The following is a 16,250-nucleotide window of genomic DNA, read 5'->3' on the forward strand; positions in this document are numbered from 1 at the left end:
AGACAAACAAAAAGATAGAGAGAGAAAGAGAGATCACATGAGAGCCATGATTTAGGTGGTTCAGGTTTACCTGGTCTGGCCAGCGGGAAGAGATCACGGCAAGATGAGACCCCTTTCTGTGTGTGTGTGTGCGCGCGCGTGTGTGTGTGTGTGTGTGTGTGTGTGTGTGTGAGAGAGAGCAAAACAGAGAGAGAAAGAGTTGCAGGTTTGCAAGAATAGCCTCTTAATTACAGAAACACACATGCACACACAAACACAGTTATCAGCAGAAACAGCTGCAGGTGTAGATTACTTCCGGGTCTTTCAGCCAGCCAGGGTATGTGTGGGTTTAACTGCTGTGTCTCAACCTAATCCTTCCTGCCTTCTGAGGGGCAGGTGTCTGTGTGTGTGTGTGTGTTTTCTGTCTGTCTGTCTGTCTCTCTATCTTTTTTCTGTCACCATGGGGCTCTCTGAGACACCCCAGGCTGTTGTTGTTCAAATCCACCACAAGCACAGCTGCGGCTCTGCTGCTCATTCACTCACATAAACACTCTCAGACGCACACGTTCAACACACACAAATACACACACACCCATACACTCTACACACACACACACACACACACACACATACCTTGCTCCTCTGTGGCACTCTTCCCCCAGTTGCTGCATGTCATTAAACTTCCTCTCCTCTGTTTGATGTTCCCCCGTTTCATGTCCTCTTTTCCTCCCATCCCTTCATCTTGTCACCCAGCCCAGGGAGGGCCAAGAGAGGTGCATGATGGGACCTGTAGTCACTGAGTCTGGGACTACAGCGCTGCAAACACACAGGTCTATTTAAATGGTGTTTGACCCATTGACCCATCCACATCATGTCCCCTTAGAACCTCCACTGGAGAAACAGGGACATGGACAACATCATTCCAACTGCATGGAAAGCTGGCATTATCTCTAACAGATTTTCCTGCCTCTGTTTCTAGACAACCAGAACCCTCAAGGTTTTAGCCCAAACCCTGACCTCATATTTCTATTCAAACGTTTTTGTATTTTTTATGGTTTCCTTTTCTGTTTCCTATCTAAACTAGCTGTGATGTATGTGGTCAGGTCAGACCCAGTGTCGGCATCCATGCCTAAAGGCTCATACCTCCCACATAAGTTAAACGAAAAACATGGTGTGTTTAATAACGAGATGTGTTTTGCTTGTGAAAGAGAGAGCGAGAAAAATAGACGGAGAGAGCGATATCAGGTTGTAGGTGTCTTGCACCTTTACATTTATGATGAGAATAACTTGACTGTGTGTGTGCGCGCGTGTGATAAATGATTCTCCTGTCAGTAGGTCTCTTTGAAGTGATAATTGTCTCTCTCGGGGTGTCCCCCTCTGGTCGCCATGGCTCTGCACCACGCCTCCTAACAGAACTTCACTTCCACTGGCGCAGAGAGCTAGATGGGTGTGGAGAGGAGAGAGAGGGGAAACGATGGAGGGGAGAGAGAAAAAGTAGGGTGGATGGAAGTGGGAGAACAGGAAAGACCCATGTCATCGTGTTTCTCTTTCCACTTCACTTCCTCTTCCCCTGCCCTCTCTTCATCCCCTTCACCTCTCTCTCTCTCTTCCTTCCCCTCTCCTACTTTTTCCTGATCCTGCTCTCTCCTCTCCCTTTTGTCTTTTCCTCCTCTCTCCTCTAACCCCTCTCCTCGTCCCCCATCCTGCTCTCCTCCACCCAGAGATGATGGGAAGGAGGGGCTGAAGTTCTACACCAACCCCTCCTACTTCTTCGACCTGTGGAGGGAGAAGATGCTGCAGGACACGGAGGACAAGAGGAAAGAGAGGAGGAAACAGAAGGTAAGGAAGGGCCGCCATTGGCCCCCGCGGCCTGGGCCGGAGCCCTGCCTCCTGTCCTTTCATTGGAGGACCGGGTGTGCTGTCGCTAGCTGATTGGTTCTTAGTCCAGGGACCTGGTTGACAGGAAGGAAAAGAGATGGTTGAGCAGGCTGTGGTTAGGGCTATAGAATACACATGCACACACACACATACACGTGCATCATTATATTGAAATGTAGCATGAATCACATATCCAGAACGACCTCAGCAAACATTAGTTGTACTGCCACTCTAATGGCACTCTCATGAGTAGTAAGATCTGCCTGCTCACTGCCCCTGCCTCTTCTAATGGGACACACACACACACACACACACAGATCCTTAGGCACACACACACACACATAAAGTACACAAAAACATGCATTCTTACATGCATTCCAGTCATGCAGGCACACACACTTATTTACTACTGTTCACAAACACACATTCGTACACTCACATTCACCCCCACATACACACTATTTGACAGACATCCACCCACACACATAACTTCCTAGATTAGTCAACACACTCTCTTTATCTCTCACACACACACACTCTTTAGGGAGCTCCGTGAGTTTTCTGAGTGCCTCACCTCCACAGACCCTTCAGTTATAGAGCTGTGAGCCCCTGAACAGAAGGAGGGTTCTTCCTCCCTGGGCAGCAGGGGCCCCATAGACTAATCAGCTCCAGCTGGTCTCCCCTTCTACTAACTGCCCAATCAGAGTCCATCGTAGTCAGACTGCCCAACATGGCCAACCAATCAGACAGAGGCTTACTGGGAGATAGTATGAAGCGGTTTGGGGAGGGGACTGAGACTTGAGAGATGATGTAAGATAAACGCACGCACACACACAAACACACACACAGGGGAAGTGTAGTCTGAGCATCCGTTAAACTTTGGTAGATTTACACTCTTCATTAGCTCCTTGAGTGATGCACTGTCATTAACTTAATGTCTTCCAGGGAAAATGCTGTGTGTGTGCGTTGTGTGGTTGTTTGGATGAGGTGGCTTTTCTGTGTCTCTGAAGGTGTTTTTTTTACCTAGCATAGACAGGGAGGGTGATCATGTTTGTTTTTTTTGTTACAATAAGACACACACTCACAAACACTCATACACACAGCTGAACAGACATCTCACATATAAAGTCTCACTCCTATTCTTTGCTGATTAGCTGTGCCAGCTGTCCATTAATGTCATCATAAGTGGCACTATCAGAGTGTGGATCCTGATTGGCTGTGAGTGCCAGGAAGTGCATCCCTCTGACCCCTGCACTGGACCAGTTACTGTCCAACCTAGTAGAGCCATGCTACTACTGATCCAGCACTCCACCCTTTATGTTCCTCTGCCATTCTCCCCCTCCCTCCCTCCCCCCCCCCCTCCCTCCATCCTTTCTCTCCTTTTTCTCCTCTGTTCCGCATGAGTCGTAGATTACTGGTATAATCCAAATCAGCTCTATAGCTCACTCATGCACACAACCCCCCCCCCCACACACACACACACTCACACACACACTCACACAGACACATCAAGTGAAATCCAGGTGATGAATGGAGGCTAGCGGGAGGGAGACAGGAGCTAATTTAATTAGCTGCTGTGTTAGTATCTGTCTCACTGGATTACCCTGTCTGCTGGGGTGAAGGGGGGGGGGGGGTAATGTGGAACCAGTTTACCACATACTATAGTACTACTCTAGTACTTGTGATAATGCTCCCTTAAGCAAGTTATTGTGTCTGTTAGATACACAAATAGGGGTGGTATAACTGACATGTCTGACATGTCTGATTGGAAATATTTCCTCATGCAATCTGTTTTTACGGAACTATTTTTGGTCCCATCTGACCCAAATTGTGCTCTAAAAAACTCCCACTGTGTAGGCCTAGGGAAGAACATAGCATTAGAGGGAGAGGCAGAAAGCAGACAGACAAGCAGGCAGGCAGAAGCAGGCAGGATTAATAGACACACATAGACATGCGGACAAACACACTATCTCCCTCTGTTCCATCTCTCTCCCTCGCTAACCCCCCTCCCTCCCCAATCTCTCTCTCCCTCTTCTATATCTCCCTCCCTGTGTTCCTCCTCACCATCTCTCTGTTGTCTCTGTGCAGCTGGACATGCCTTATCATGTGTGGCCGGAGGGCCACGTCAGAGCCCCCTCTGACCCCCCTCCCCTCGCCCCCCCAGAGGTAAGACCCCTCCCGTACCCACCCCCCACCCCCACCTCGGATCCCCGGGATAGCCTGCTGCCCCCCCAACACCCCAAACCGGCCTCTGGGTTTGTTCTGCTCTAGAGTAGGAACCCCCCCCACCACCACCTTGACTAACCCTCCCTCCCCCTCCTCCACCTTCCTGGTGGCTAACCTCCAGGTGATGGAGATGGATCACTGAGTGTTGATGTTCACTACCTCCAGCAGTCAGGCTGACTGACTCCATCTCTCACACCTCAACACCCTGGTTGACCTCCAGCCCTGCCCGGCAGCACTGGTGTCCCACTGACTAACACACACACACAGTTGTCTGAGTGTTGCTCCTGCCTCACATAATGCCTGTGTCTCTTTAGCTGCCTGGTTAGGAAGCATGGAGACTGAATAATTACTATCAAGCTCTAGAGAGAAACTCAGATTGGGTGTGCGTTGTGATGTATTGAATGGGACTGATACGGTGCTGTTGATGCAGTTATTTACCAGTTATGTATGCCTTTTGCAACCAGCAGCTCCATTCACACAGAGGACTGGTGCTAGGGCTGGGTAATACTACAGCTAGGATTGGTTAGTACTGGTGTAGGACTGGTTTATACAACAGCTAGGACTGGTTAATACTGGTGTAGGACTGGTTAATACTAGTGTATGACTGGTTAATACTGGTGTATGACTGGTTAATACTGGTGTATGACTGGTTAATACTGGTGTATGACTGGTTAATACTGGTGTAGGACTGGTTAATACTGGTGTGTGACTGGTTAATACTGGTGTATGACTGGTTAATACTGGTGTATGACTGGTTAATACTGGTGTAGGACTGGTTAATACTGGTGTAGGACTGGTTAATACTGGTGTAGGACTGGTTAATACTGGTGTATGACTGGTTAATACTGGTGTAGGACTGGCAGCTGTGTTCTTCTCAGGGTGGTCTGTCTCTCAGAGCCCTGGACTCTCATGCGGGAGGGTTAGGGGGGATTGGGCACATTGAAACTGGCATTCGGCTGAGCCTGTCACATTACACACACATAAACATGCTTACACAGCCAGACTTGCACGGTGTCGTTGATTTGTTACATTCAGATGAAGGATGAATGCTCAGTTGAGGCACACAGCGACCTGAAATTAGCCACATTTATTACAACAGTGACACACACACACAGACTCGCTAACTCACAGTGTCACCCAGCTCATACCCTGGGCGTCCATTCTCAGCACTCAGCCTTTCATACTGCAGGAGTATACTAACAAGTGGGGTTCGTTCTTCTTCCAACACTTGTGTGTGTGTGAGGTGTGCGCCAGTGTGTGTGTGTGTGTGTGTGTGTGTGTGTGTGTGTGTGTGTGTGTGTGTGTGTGTGTGTGTGTGTGTGTGTGTGTGTGTGTGTGTGTGAGTGAGTGAGTGTATGAGAGAGAGCGAGAGAGAGAGACAGACACAGAGACAGACACAGAGACAGACACAGAGACAGACACAGAGAGCGAGAGCAATTATCCAAGCGGGACGAGTCTATGTCCCATCAAATCATCATCCTCCTGTCACGCAGTCAACATCCTGTCTCTCAAATGAGTCATGACCCGTCGGAAAACCATCACACACACAAACCAGCACTCTCACACACACCAGCCCTCCGCAAACAGACAAATACCAGCAAACACAGACACGTAACAGCAAATGACCATATAAGCACACACACTCCCTGCATGGATGAAATACTAACATCTACACACACAAGCACACAAGCACTCTCGGCATGGATGAAATACTAACATAGACACACTCACACACACACCAGCACTCTGCATGGATGAAATACTAACATAGACACACTCACACACACACACCAGCACTCTGCATGGATGGGAGCTGCTTGTGGGAATGCTGAATAGGTAGAAAAGGAGACTTGCAGTTGCCTGATTAAGTGTTGGGTGTGTGTGTGTGTGTGTGTGTGTGTGTGTGTGTGTGTGTGTGTGTGTGTGTGTGTGTGTGTGTGTGTGTGTGTGTGTGTGTGTGTGTGTGTGTGTGTGAGAGAAAAAGAGAGAGAGAGAGAGACAGAGAGAGGGATAAAATGGATGTCTATAATTCATACATCGATAAACACACACCTGCTCCTCAGACCAACACTGTTCTAATAGAGTACTAACTTAAGGCAAGGGTGTAAGTCATAAACCACATGTTTTCTGCTTCTTTAAACAGTTCAGGGAAGTATATTAAACTGTTATCATTGTAATGTGTTGTGATCTCTCGTTAGAAATGGACTAGGTTTAATTTGTTTTAGAAATTGTCTAGTCCGATGTTACATTTGTTTTTCTTATGTCGACCTTCTGTGCTAAACTGCTCTGTTCTGAGTGTTCCTCTGTTGATTGTTGAATGTTCTCTGTGTTGCTTTCATGTGTGTGTATGTCACTTTACATATGTGTGTGTCTGTAGTCTGTGTGCTCAAATCAAGCCTATTCATTTCCGTTTTCGGTACGTGTTCAATTAAAGTGTGTGCGTTTACGTTTGGCAGTGTGTGTGAGCGTGTAGCCAGGGGAATCCTAGCAATCTCCAGCTTGGTGTGCGTGTGCGTGTGTGTCATGTTGTGTCAAAAGAGCCCTCCCTGTTCAGTCCCCCTGCTCTGTGTCTCTCCTGCCTCCTACTGTCATCCCCGTCTTGCTGGGCCGTGTTAATGTGTATCCCCCCACCCCCCTCTTCCCCTCCTTCTACCTCCCCCCCCCACACACACACCCTTCCCATCACCCATACCTCCACCCCAATGCTTCTCTTGTGGATTTTTTTTGTTCTTGTAGTTGCAGGACCCCCGCATGTATGATCAGGTCTATAGGTACTTAGACCTACCAGGGCAGGTATGTGACTACACACAGTGATTCAATGATGATGATTATGATGTGTGTGTGTGTGTGTGTGTGTGTGAGTGAGTGTGTATTTGGTTAGGGCAGGACCTGTGACAATGTATTACTACATGATAAATGTACATGTTAGGTCCGGGAACTAGGAATGTAATTAATAAAATAATGAAGGTGTGTTCATTAATATAATGATATATAAATGATCTATATATCTCTATCCGTCCATGTGTAGTGTGTGTATCCCAGGCTCTCCTTAAGAGCCCTGTGTCCTCCTCGTTCCCAGACTCTGACTGGGGCTCTCTGCCTCGCTCTGCTGTTCAGTTGGGAGGGTTTATCTGTGTGTGCTATACTCTGCGGATGTAAAGTGTGTGTGTGTGTATGTGTGTATATGTCTATGTAAATATGCCGCACGGCTCAGTCTCAAATGAAAACATCACAGGAGGAGAGAGTTGTCGCCATGGCAACAGCCGCCGTGCATAAGGGGAGGGGGCTGTGTGTGTGTTCGTTTGTGTGTTGGGGTGGACTGGCATATAGGAGAGGAGACATGAGAGACATCTATCCCCTCTCTCCTACTCTCCTCCTGTCTCGTCTCCTCTCCTTCTCTCTGCCTCCTGCCTCCTCTCCTGCCTCCTCTCAGCTGATTGGCTGGTTCCTCCATAGGTGTTGGGACAATGTATGAGATTGCAGGTGTGTTTCTGCTCTAGAATTCCGAGTGTGGATGCACATTCTAACATCCTCTCCTCTCCCTCTCGTCCCTTTCTTCCTCTTCCCTTCCCGCCTCTCCCCCTCCCCAATCCCCTGTCCCATCTTTCCACTCTCCCCCACTTCCCTTTCTCCTCTTCCTCCCTCCCTCCCTCGCGTCGTCCCTCCCTCTCTCTCTCCCTCTCTTCCTCTGGTCCAGTTGAAGGCTATTGACCGTGTTCACGAGCCAGAGAAGATTCCCCGGGCACCACATGACCGTAAGAAGGAGTGGCAGAAGCTGGCTCTGGGGGCGGAGCTAGCGGAGGAAGAGTCAGAGGAAGCCCTGAAGCAGAGGGAGGCCAATGGCTCCACCGCCTTCCACGACAACAGGTGTGTGTGTGTGTGTGGATATGTGAAACACTACTTAATCTCTTCCCCACCTCCTCCTCCTGGTCCTGGTGTGTAACACTCTATCTCTTCCCCACCTCCTCCTCCTGGTCCTGATGTGTAACGCCCTATCTCTTCCCCACCTCCTCCTCCTGGTCCTGGTGTGTAACGCCCTATCTCTTCCCCAACTCCTCCTCCTGGTCCTGGTGTCTAACGCCCTATCTCTTCCTCACCTCCTCCTCCTGGTCCTGGTGTGTAACGCCCTATCTCTTCCCCACCTCCTCCTCCTGGTCCTGGTGTGTAACGCCCTATCTCTTCCCCACCTCCTCCTCCTGGTCCTGGTGTGTAACGCCCTATCTCTTCCCCACCTCCTCCTCCTGGTCCTGGTGTGTAACGCCCTATCTCTTCCCCACCTCCTCCTGGTCCTGGTGTGTAACGCCCTATCTCTTCCCCACCTCCTCCTCCTGGTCCTGGTGTGTAACGCCCTATCTCTTCCCCACCTCCTCCTCCTGGTCCTGGTGTGTAACGCCCTATCTCTTCCCCACCTCCTCCTCCTGGTCCTGGTGTGTAACGCCCTATCTCTTCCCCACCTCCTCCTCCTGGTCCTGGTGTGTAACGCCCTATCTCTTCCCCACCTCCTCCTCCTGGTCCTGGTGTGTAACGCCCTATCTCTTCCCCCAGGACTCCCATGTACATGGACCAGATGGACGGGCCCTTCTCGCTGGCCGCGCTTCCCTACACACAGATGAACGAACTGCTCAATCGCACCGGGGACAGAATGTACTCCCGCCCCCACGACCCTCCACCCCCACCCCCCATGCACGGCCTGGGGGACATCAAGCCACCCTCCATGCTCAGGTGAGACATGCCGGCCCAGTCAGGGGCCTCTGTTGCTCTGCTCTGTTGCGTTCAATGCTGTCCTATTTTTCTGTTGGGTTTTTGTTCTGTCGAGGGACAAAAACTTTCCTCCTCCATCTTTCCCTCAGTTGAGGTATTGGATGTCATTAGGTCATGAACAGGGTTGATGAGTCTGTTCTCTGAACGGCACTCACTCAGAACACTCACCAACCTTTTTCCTCTTTTACGTCTGTGGTTTTCTCTCTTTCCGTTCCTCTCTCTCTGTCTCTCTGTCTCCCTCTCTCTCTGTCTCCCTCTCTGTCTCTCTCTCTGTCTCTCTCTCTGTCTCTCTCTCTGTCTCTCTCTCTCTCTCTGTCTCTGTCTCTCAGCTCCAGTTCAGGGTTCTCAGACAGCAGACCTCAGTCCCCTGCCCGGACCCCTGGCTTCAACTCCAACACCCCTCCACCTCCGCCTCCCCCCCTGCCTCCCCCACCACCCCCCCTACCCTCCACCATGTCTTCCTCTGGCATGCGAGGCACGCCCCCTCCTCCCATCCCCCCCTTACCTATCCAACAGCAGCCCCCTGCCATCCCCCCTCCCCCAGCCCCTCTCCAGATCGCCCCTGGCGTCCTCCACCCTGCCCCTCCCCCCGTGGCCCCGCCCCTCCACTCCCTGTCTCCAGCCCGTCTCCAGCAGGTCCTGGACAAGGGCCCTCCCCCCGGCCAATCCGACGGCGGCATCCTGCCTCCCCCGCCACCTCCCCCACCGCTGCCCCTCTCAGCTGCGCGGAGCTCCTCCCCCTGCCCGCCAGGCCCGCCCCCCATGCCTTCCTTCCCGTCCGGCGCCTCCTACTCAGGACACGAGGGGAAGAGACACCCCAGCAACCTGCCGCCAATCAGCGATGCCCGCAGCGTCCTATTGGAGGCCATTCGGAAAGGTGGGTGGGACCTCGGGGTCCAGCAGCATCCTGATTGGGCGGTACCTTATCAGCTTCACCCTGATTCCCAGGCCTGAGAAAAAGCAGCACACTGATTTCAATAGGATTTACGTAAACGTGTACCTGTGCAGATGGTTGATTGTATGTTGCTTGGAAAAAGCGTCTGAATTCATGTGTGTTTTGTAGCATATGTTTCGTACCATTTCACAGTAGATTCTAAACCTTGTATCTTTCTCTCTTTTCCCCTCCCTCTCTCCCCCCCTCCCTCCCTCTCTCTCTCTCTCTCCCCCCTCCCTCCCTCTCCCCCCCTCCCTCTCCCCTCCCTCCCTCTCTCCCCCCTCCCTCCCTCTCCCCCCCTCCCTCCCCTCTCTCCTCCCTCCCTCTCCCCCCCTCCCTCTCCCCTCCCTCCCTCTCTCCCCCCTCCCTCCCTCTCCCCCCCTCCCTCCCCTCTCTCCTCCCTCCCTCTCCCCCCCTCCCTCTCCCCTCCCTCCCTCTCTCCCCCCTCCCTCCCTCCCTCTCCCCCCCTCCCTCCCCTCTCTCCTCCCTCCCTCCCTCTCTCTCCCCCCCCCCCTCCCTCCCTCCCCAGGTATCCAACTGCGGAAGGTGGAGGAGCAGAGGGAGCAGGAGGCCAAGCACGAGCGTGTGGGCAACGACGTGGCCACCATCCTGTCTCGCCGCATCGCCGTCGAGTACTCCGACTCCGAGGACGAGTCTGAGTTCGACGAGGGGGACTGGATGGAGTGACGAAGGAGAAGGAAGAGCGGAGGAGGGAAGCGAAGGAGGAGGAAGGCATGACGAGAACAAGCCTAAGCAAAGTTCAAATAGAACTCCACAGAAGCCTGTCTCATTGCCATCTCAATTCTCTATCTGTTGGGTTAGCCTTTCCTCTGTGCTCCCTCTCTCTCTCTCTCTCTCTCTCTCTCTCTCTCTCTCTCTCTCTCTTTTCTGTGGTTGGTGTGTTTGGAGGATGAGCTCAGTTTGTGTTCCAGGTGGTGTTCTATCCTCTCCGACACACCTGTGATGTCATGACTTATATCTCTTAAGTCTTGTGTGACATCATCAACATTGTTTAAAAATCTACTTGTTGTACAGTTGTTAAAAAAAACGAAGTAAATAACTGATTTGTTGGATTTTCGTTTTCTCGATAACCTTTTAAAGAATAACTTGCAGAAGACCATTTCCATTTGTTAATTTGTTTTCCTCATCGTCGAGGTGTAAAAAAGGTGGCATGAATCTGTCCTCAGTTCTCATACAATACTGCCACCTAGTGTTCAGAGGTGGTATTTTATCTTATTTTTTTACTCAAACGAATGCAGTTTAATGGGCCACCTGTTGCCAATATGAACCATTTGTGTGGATGGCAGGTTATCCTCTAGGTCAGCGGTTTTAGTTTTTATATTATCAGCATTTATCTCCTCAGCCTATGGAAAACTATTGTGATGAAAAGCCATGTGGTGATTGCTGTGTGTTATTTAGTGACCGGAATGAAGACAGTGTGTGGCATCTGAGAACGTCATCCAGCTATCCAGGGATGTGTATGTGTGTGCGTGTGGGTGCGTGTGTGTGTGTGTGACATGTATCTGCACTCCAGGGGTGGCTGAGAGTTTGAGCAACAATTTTATTTTTTATTTTTTTTACCGGGGTTTGTTTGTTTAAAAGAGCCACCAAAATGCTTCTAGATAAGATATCCTGCTGATTGGTCAAATGGAATACTGGGTTCTCACAGTTTGAAAGGTTCCCACATATCCTCAGCTATGAGGACAATGATTTACTCTTGTAACTTACTCATTCTCAGTTCTGGAGGAGAGAAGAACAAGAAGCTGTTCTAGATGATTGGAACATGTCCATGATGTTGTTGTCCTAAGGCCTGTTAGCAGCACATCTGACCAATTAGAACTACTTTTATAATGCATCTGACCAATAACAATCACTTTTACAATGCACCCGACCAACGAGAACCACTTTTACGGTACTTGAAGGCAGCTTATCTCCGAGGGTCTGTCCACTGACGAGAAGCCTTACCTCGTATGGTTCAACAAACACAAAACACAAATGGAGGATTCAAATTGCTGTTATGAAGACAAAAAAAGGAGATGGAAAAAAAAGAGGAAGGATTCATTTTGCCTCACGGCCACTTTGAAGAAGTCTGACGTCCTTTGTTTTCTCTCTATTTTCTTCTGTTGTTCGTTTGTTCGATTTTCATTCTTGCCTTATTGTTTGAACAGACATACAGTTGAGTTGATGAATGTATTGTGGTGTTACTACTTTTTGCCTGCGCTTGTTTGAATTAGCTGTTTCTATGTTGGGGTGGGGTGGGGAGAGGCGGGTTGGGGGGGGGGGAGTGGTTTAAAAGCCCTGGTTGAAAAGAACAATATGAATACTGTATACCATGTAACTTATGTAACTGTTTGCTTGAATTAATAAAAGCTAATGTTATGTTTCAGAACTGCTGTTTTGTTTTTAAGCTTCCAGAAAGCTTCTTGGCCTCTTAAATAAACTGTATACAGAACCAGGACCATTACATGTTGTAGGAAGGTCAAGGTTTCCTATCAGCATTTGAGTATCAAGCTGATGCTGAATCAGTGAAGAAGACAAGAAAGGTTGAGGTTACGGGATTCAGAACCACCTTGAATTTGTATGCATGCATATAAATTGACAGTGTTTGTGTAAATGTTATTGACATTGATTCTATTGTTTATGGTAATAAATAATAAGCTCTCAATGCAACACAATAAACAGAAGCAGTCCCTGCAGATTGTGTATAAGAAAACTGTTCAACTCTGCCCCCTTCTGGTCAAGACGAAACATCCAATGTTCTCTCCACATTGGTACTGTATTAATCAATGTTACCAGTAGGTGGCAGCAGTACACTTCACTGTGCAAGCTCCCAAACTTTGTAAACACGTTTTTCTTTTTTTTGCATATTTCATTTAGACTAAGTATCAAGTTCTTTGTAGTATGCATATTATATATAAATAATAATAATGATACATTTCATTTGAAATGTGCCTTTCTTGCACTCAAAGCACAACAGTACAGGGAAAAGTTATCAAAGGTCAAACTGATCCATTAGATGCTTGTTTTGAATTCAGTAGTATCCTATGTAATGTGTGTGTTAAACCCTAAACAATGTATCTGTTCTACAATGAGGCTGAGGCCTGCATGAGACACATATCTCCCCATTTACACACACATTCCTATCATAGCCTATAACACACACACACACCTGAATCCAGCCCATTGCTCATGGATGGAGTGGAGAAGGTGTAGAGCTGCTTGTTGGAGCAGGGTAGTGGCTTGTTAGTCATATCTCTCTCCAAGCTACAGGACAGTCATGTTCTCACAGGATGTTCAGTCTTCCAGTACAATTTGTACTATACACTCATCTTAACAACCCAGCCTAAGAGGAGATCAGCATCAGTTCTGATGACAGTTCCCAAGTAGTTTAGACCAGGGCTTTGCAACCTTGTTCCTATATATCTATCCCTCCTGTGGGTTATCTTTACAGTTTTAAGCTATCCTCCTCTAGGTTTTCACTCTGTTGTTCCTGAAGAGATACCGTCCTGTAAGTTCAAACTCCTACCCTGCTCCTGGAGAGTTACTCACCTGTAGGTTCTTTCTCCAACTCGAGAGATTACCTTCTGGACAGAAAATAGATAGATGTGCAGTCAATAGAGAGGACTCACATGACAACCTCTGAATATTGGATTTGTACATTTTTACACATGGATATTCCCGCCAACAGCCCTACAGTTGCCTCAATACACAGACAGAGGAGAGGTAAGCTAATGTGTCTGATCAATGGTCTGTTTATTCAAAACAAAATGATAATTTACTGTAGTTGCATAGTCACTGATGGTGCTTGTAACGGCTGTCTGTCAACCACTTATTCTCTGAGTGATAAGTAAATAAATTGTGTTTGGAATGAAGCCCCAGTTGTTCCCTTCTCCAGCTCAGCACGTGCCTCCTCAGTAGCTGTACCGAGCTGGATCTGTCAGGGCTAGCACATGACGTGACATGAGCCTCTCACTTCAGACTCAGGAATAGATGGGCTGAAGTAGGGGAGTCAGGTGGCTGAGCGGTTAGGGAAGCGGGCTTGTAATCAGAAGGTTGCCAGTTCGATTCCTGGCTGTGCCAGATGACGTTGTGTCCTTGGGCAAGGCACTTCACCCTACTTGCCTCGGGGGAATGTCCCTGTACTTACTGTAAGTCGCTCTGGATAAGAGCGTCTACTAAATGTAAATGTAAGTATGTAAGGAAAACTGTTTGTGTCATTTAAACAGCTCTTGCTCACGACATCTTGGTCCATTCTTATGAGCAAATCCTGTCAAATTTTTTTTTTTATTTGTCTCCCCCACTGCAATTAAACTAAATATATTATCTCAAGTGCCAACTGGGACACAAATCAAATACATCTTGATTACTTAATAATTAATAATAGATGGGATAATGCTGGGGAGACTCTTGGTTTGGCTTTGTGAGCTCACCATGAGATCTGAGGACAAGGAGATGTGGAACCTTGAGGGTTTAGGTTGGTTGAGGGGCAGTTCTATGGGCGTATGTGAAGCCCTCTGTGACATGCTTGCGTGTAAAAAGGGCTATACAAATACATTTGATTTGATTTGGAACCAACCCTCGTGCACACACACACGCACACGCACACACACTTGATGAGTCCGACTGTTTCAGGATCTGATAGAACTTTTTTGAACAGTCTGCCCAGAGAGTAAAGCATTTACAACCTCTTCTACCCTCCTACACACATAAAGAATGACGCAGAATACTTGTGCTAGACTTTATGGTCCACACACACACGCCCACAAACATCACAGAGTAGTTTCTGAGCACAGTGAGAGACCAAATTGTAGTGGATTTCAAATACATATAGGAACAAAAATGTTTAATAATAAAATAAAAATCAACATGACAGTTATTGGAATACACTACTATTTGATAATAACATACAGTATGAATATTCTAACATCAAAAAGAGACAAAATCACGCACATTGAACATTTGAATTTAATCAAGCAGAAATATTTGATCTTAGTTTAGTGATAATTGTTTTATAGATAAATGTAGGAATAGTTACCAAGTACAATTTCCGTCTGACTAGGATTGATGAGATCAGCTTTAGACCAGTCAGGAACATCACTCAGAACTCCAGGTACATTCTAGAAGGATCCAGAACACTCTAACCAGCTTTGAGTCAACATCCACACACACAAACACACACAGGACGGACGCACACATGCATGCACACAAGTGTTTGAACAGATGCAGAAAGGGGATGGAGGTCAGATGAGTTTGTGGTTTATTGCCGGGTTACATTTCTGTAGGAGGTGGTGCATGTGTGTGTGTGTGTATTGCTCTGACAGGTTAGCAATCAGAACATGTGTAAAGCCCATCAGATCTTCCATGAGGTCACCAGAAAGCCACCAAAACAAGGGGAAGAAGATGGAAGATTGATTGAAATATTGAATATTTTAAATGCAACCTCAAAATATGGCTTTTGACCATGTGTCCATAATGCTCTCAATCAGGTATCCATCTGAATTCCACAGCAATGAAAACCTAAGTGACAGTTGTGTACCAGATACCATTAAATATTACAGGGCCAGAAGTCTAATCACAATCTTCTAAAGCCAGTAACTGTGCAAATACTCTGCCAAGCCGAATATTTACAGTACAACTCCAGAATCATGAACATTATTGATGGCTGAGTCACAGACTTATTGTCTGAGTGTCGTGGTCCCGTGGAGTCTAAAGTTACAGGAAGAAACTCCCCTACCCCCCCCCCCCCACACACACACACACACATTTATCCTCACCCTTCATCTGGAACTGGCTTTGGTATCACCAGTTTGATTGATCTGAGTAAAGCACTTTCCAACACTATAGAATCCTGGTAGGGGAGGGGGTGAGGGAGGGAGGGAGGGCACAGAGGAAGACTCTGTCACACAGATAGAGGAGGGTGGTCGTCTGTGTGTATGTGATGGGAGAGAGAGAAAGAAAGAGATCATGTGTGTTGTGTGTGCTTGCATCCTCTTTATTAAGTTAAAACACTGATATGTACTCTAGACACGCTGTCCATAGAGCGATGCTGTGGAGAGGCGTTGTTAGACATCAAACTCTATTGGGGCACAGTCCCCTATTCATATCCCTTTTTTTCTTTCAAGCTTGCTGCGCACAATGCACTACTAGGCTATAGAAACTCCCCTGGCTTAACCCAATATACAACAGTTCAGGGACGCAAGTTTGATATCAGATTTGGCAGGGACATCAATAGCTAATGCAAGTGGGCACATTTGTTTTGCATTCATTTGAGCGCAAATACAATTTTTTTCAGCTTCATGTAATATTGTTTTTATGTTTTAGTCAAAATAAGATCATCGGTAGGCCTATCATTTATAAACTATCTTTTGTTTTGAAATGTTTTCTTAGACTACCTCGATTCTGAGTTGTGTGCCGAGTCCGACACCTGGACTTCTGTGTGTGTGCTGCAGTGGCTATTTGGCAAGCTCAGAAG

General features: G+C 47.9%; 1 protein-coding gene across 3 annotated transcripts in view; it reads left to right on the forward strand.

Annotated features, from left to right (window-relative positions):
* The window catches only part of wasf1 (WASP family member 1), a 37,919-nt gene extending 25,832 nt beyond the window's left edge, over nucleotides 1–12,087 (forward strand). For 2 of the 3 annotated variants that reach the window (XM_062466977.1, XM_062466978.1), the window contains exons 6-12: nucleotides 1,701–1,818; nucleotides 3,946–4,023; nucleotides 6,820–6,876; nucleotides 7,781–7,950; nucleotides 8,629–8,805; nucleotides 9,174–9,721; nucleotides 10,308–12,087. In XM_062466977.1, the coding sequence (XP_062322961.1) occupies nucleotides 1,701–1,818; nucleotides 3,946–4,023; nucleotides 6,820–6,876; nucleotides 7,781–7,950; nucleotides 8,629–8,805; nucleotides 9,174–9,721; nucleotides 10,308–10,465 (1,306 nt within the window). In that variant the 3' untranslated portion in view covers nucleotides 10,466–12,087. The remainder of the gene's footprint in view (nucleotides 1–1,700; nucleotides 1,819–3,945; nucleotides 4,024–6,819; nucleotides 6,877–7,780; nucleotides 7,951–8,628; nucleotides 8,806–9,173; nucleotides 9,722–10,307) is intronic. The other variant, XM_062466979.1, reaches the window with a different exon arrangement.
* Nucleotides 12,088–16,250: the final 4,163 nt, after the last annotated feature.

The sequence above is a fragment of the Osmerus eperlanus genome, chromosome 8 (genome assembly GCF_963692335.1).
Source record: "Osmerus eperlanus chromosome 8, fOsmEpe2.1, whole genome shotgun sequence".
Taxonomy (NCBI): domain Eukaryota; kingdom Metazoa; phylum Chordata; class Actinopteri; order Osmeriformes; family Osmeridae; genus Osmerus; species Osmerus eperlanus.